At 39.3% G+C, this 4014-nt stretch overlaps 1 protein-coding gene across 2 annotated transcripts; it reads right to left on the bottom strand.

Annotated features, from left to right (window-relative positions):
* Positions 1 to 226: 226 nt before the first annotated feature.
* On the bottom strand, positions 227 to 696 carry LOC116482623 (keratin-associated protein 21-1). Of its 2 annotated transcripts, XM_032176250.1 has the most exons (2): positions 620 to 696; positions 227 to 505 (listed from the first exon to the last, which is right to left on the bottom strand). In XM_032176250.1, the coding sequence occupies exons 1-2, from the start codon at positions 694 to 696 to the stop codon at positions 343 to 345; spliced, it is 240 nt and encodes a 79-aa protein (XP_032032141.1). In that variant the 3' UTR covers positions 227 to 342. The 2 variants fall into 2 exon arrangements, with proteins under 2 accessions (XP_032032141.1, XP_032032140.1); XM_032176249.1 differs by having other exon boundaries at positions 227 to 696.
* Between the last annotated feature and the right edge of the window lie 3318 nt (positions 697 to 4014).

Raw genomic sequence — 4014 nt, 5'->3', positions numbered from 1 at the left:
AGAAAAGAATAATTCACAAGCAAGTACAACAAAGATTTTTAGGAATAAAGAACCATTTTTATTACAAATTACTGACTTCCGCAACTGTAGATGTTATGATCATTAACACAGTCATAACAGAGAATCAGAGATTAAGGGAGCAAAAGATAACATTTGGAAAACAGTCAGATGACACCATGGATCCTATGGCCATGATTTCATTCAAAGAAATGTGAGGCTAGAGGTCCAAGACTGTCAAGCATGTAATTCTTGGATATAGAAATCTTGGAGTATGAATCCTTGAATCAGCATTATCTTCAGACGCGTCATTTTGGAAGCAAATGGTCCTCTGACAGTGATGTTTTAGCAGGAAGAATAGCATCTTCTAAAGCAGAATGGCCAGTAGCCACAGTAGCCAGAGCCAGAGCCGTATCCACAGCCATAGCCAGTTCCATAACCACAGCCATAACGGGAGTCAAACCCACAGCCATACCCACAGCCATAGCCAGTTCCATAGCCACAGCCATAACCAGAGCCATAGCCACAGCCATAGCCGGAGCCATAGCCACAGCCATAGCCGGAGCCATAGCCACAGCCATAGCCAGAGCCATAGCCACAGCCATAACCAGAGCCATAGCCACAGCCATAACCGGAGCCATAGCCACAGCCACAGCTGGAGCCATAGCCACAGGAGTTGCCATAGTAGTTGCAACACATGTTGTCAAGAGGAGAGAATTGAGATGGCTTTCAAGAAGATGCTTCTGAGATGTGGATGTCTTCTACTTCCCTGAGACCTTTATATACTGTCAGTAATTGCCAAAGCATATCACTCATTCCCTGACTTAGCCAACAAATATTTAAACAATTACTATGTGCCAGTCACTGTTGACCATCAATAATATTTTGCTTAAAATGAGCCAATTATTTTGGAGACTCTAGTTTCATTTCAGGAGCATCATTTTAATCTGCTCTGCCAAAGAACTGTCTCAATGAAATCATGTGCCCAAATATAAAGCTGATACTAATTTTCAAAATCTCCTATCAGTAAGTATATGTCTTACATAACAAGTTTTTGGAGGATCATAACAAAATTTTATCCTTTTTTTCCTCTCTCTTTTTTCCTAAAATGTCTACCTCTACCCATAGGGAAGGAGACACTCCTATCTCTTTTCCTGAGTCATTATAACTTCTTGCCAGACTTCTTTCTCCAACTCCCTCTGCACTTCCACACCTACCCCTTGTCCAACCTCCCTCAAATCCCAAGAAACACATTCACATCTGATCATTCAAAGCCAGACTGTATGCTATCTGCGAGTGCTTCTTACATTTTCCTTCCATCCACCAGGCAAACCAAGACCCTGGGGAGGCAGAGAAGCCCTCCTTTTGTCTCCAGCTTTCTTCAGCTATATAAGTAATTGTCATTGAGGAGCCTTTTAAAACCTAAACAGCTTCATTTGGATAAGGAAGCAAAAAAATTCATTTGACCAGAAACTCAGTTCTTTCCTCCAATACAGATTTCATCAAAGTTTTACATGATGAAATATGGATACATTCCTAGAATTTAATAAACCATTTTTCTTCTCCTTTCACTACTATTCCTTGGACATTTACTTCAGAAGCTAAGGGATAGTGGACAATTTTAGGTTACTGACAGCAAAAGCCCACCATTAACAACACTTCCATGATATAAAGTAGCACAAAAATAAATTCTGTCCCCTTTCCATACACGCACTTCACACTACTCATTCAAAATTCTCAATTACCCACTTATTACAAGTTCTCAATCTTCTACAAAAATGTTCATTGTGATTTTGAAATCCAAGGTGCCCTCTTTCTTCCCAATAATCCTCTCTATCACACTTACCTTTTCAAGATTCGAAAGAGGAAAATGAGTATCATTTTTTCTGCCATTAGTATTTTTCTCATCACCCTCAATTATCAACCAAAAAAACCTTCTGTTTATACATCAAAACTCAGATCTGGAATCACTTTATTCAGGATGCCTTTCTTCATTGCTACTGTGGATTACATTTTCCCTTCAGTTGGATATCTTTCCCTTTTTTTCTGCTATCTGTCACTCGTCTCATCTGATCTCTCTGCTATGTTTCATCCCTTAAAAAAGCATAAAGAAAATAGGTCTCTGTCTCAATTTTTTCTTTTCCTCCAGTTTCTTCTGTTTTTTCATTCTTGAAATTCAAAACTATAAATTCTACTTCACAAGTAGATCCTCTTGTTTGCTCCTATATGCAGACGAATTAATAGATTTGTCATGCTTTGTTGAAACTTTATCTTGTTTACTAATAAAAGCATGATATTCTTGAGGAAACAGAATAAACGTTTCACAGTAGAAATTCCAGGCAAACCTGAGACCCAATCCACATTTTACATAAGACGAACTTAAGAGTCAATAGGAGTCAGGTATGACTGTAGCTTCAATTTGGGTCTAGTCTAGGTATGACTGTAGCAAATGATATTGATGCCACAAAGAAAATTTTTTCTACTGAGGCTGAAAACATGGTCAGAATTCAGGAATTGGTGTTCAGCCATAAAATTTATGTGACATTCCAAAATTGTCTAATGTGTACGGCATCTTTATTTTCTCTAATATTTTTAAAAATTTTATCTTTATAGCCCTAGCAGGACCATGGTGATTCTGCAAGAGGATACCTGTAATTAGTGCTTGGACCTGTTACTTATGTATCTGTTATATATGTATATATGTGTGTATTCATGTATAAAACTATATATATGTTACCATCCATTACCTCAACTGCAAATTTACATGAGCAAGCAACTTATCTCTCCACTTGCAGGATACAGAATATCCATCTGGTATACTGAAAGTACTTAGATAAGCAAAGGATTCATGGGAAAAAATATTTTTCAATAAACTTCAACTTTGCATTCCTATCACTAAAGGATTGAAACATTTATCCATCTATAATACAGATTAAGAGTAGATTCCATGTCATTTATCAGGGTTCTTTAGACATTTATAATGACTGATGGTCCTTGTAATAATCCAGGTGAGTTAGATTAGTGGGAAGTGATCACACAGACACCTGCTCCTAGTTATTGGTGTTACAGGAAAGATACAGAACTTAGCAGAAATGAGATGCTATGCAGAATTGAGCAGCTTGCCTTGACCTGAGATTTCCCTCTCTCCTTGGTTCTTCCATGGGGCAAACAGCTGCCAATAACATTCTGTGTGCAGTATTGTCCCGTTGGAATTAAGTAAATATGCAAGCTCCTGCTCTTCACTTCCTTTTGCACTCCCGTTCACATGACCATACCGGAAGAACTAACACTGAGACACTATGAACTTCATTTAAGAGAATATTTATAAACTCTGAAGCTAACTGGTTCTTGAAGCAAACCTAGATGTGGAGAGAGAGGAAAACAATGTCAGGGCTTCCAGTGCCTTGGTATCTTAATCAACAGTGCTGGCCGGGCGCGGTGGCTCACACTTGTAATCCCAGCACTTTGGGAGACCGGGGCGGGCGGATCACGAGGTCAGGAGATCCAGACCACGGTGAAACCCCGTCTCTACTAAAAATACAAAAAATTAGCCGGGCGTGGTGGCGGGCGCCTGTAGTCCCAGCTACTCGGAGAGGCTGAGGCAGGAGAATGGCGTGAACCTGGGAGGCGGAGCTTGCAGTGAGCCGAGACTGCACCACGGCACTCCAGCCTGGGCGACAGAGCAAGACTCCGTCTCAAAAAAAAAAACAAACAAACAAACAACAACAACAAAAAAAAACAGTGCTTCCCAGCTTTCCTGTATCCTTGTATTCCTAAGGTCTACTCCTTAAGTTCTAACACCAGGTTTAATCCAAAGAAGAAAACCACAAATCCATTTACCTGCTTCCTCTCTTCTAACTAAAATGCATTCAGTTTTCACTGAATTCACAAAGATTCACAAAGATTTCACTGATTCACAAAGAATCTGTGCTTTTTCTACATTTGGTTTCCTCATCTCCAGTTTCAGTTTTTAAATTATAATATGTACTTGAACATTTTTGTTGGTTGCTTGCTTTC

This window comes from Hylobates moloch, unplaced genomic scaffold (genome assembly GCF_009828535.3).
Source record: "Hylobates moloch isolate HMO894 unplaced genomic scaffold, HMol_V3 SCAFFOLD_14, whole genome shotgun sequence".
Taxonomy (NCBI): domain Eukaryota; kingdom Metazoa; phylum Chordata; class Mammalia; order Primates; family Hylobatidae; genus Hylobates; species Hylobates moloch.
Note: the sequence above shows the minus strand (reverse complement) of the source record. Positions and strands in the feature narration are given on the sequence as shown.

Excerpts from the sequence above, each read along its gene's own strand:
- LOC116482623 (XM_032176249.1), bottom strand. The coding sequence starts at position 696 with ATGTGTTGCAACTACTATGGCAACTCCTGTGGCTATGGCTCCAGCTGT.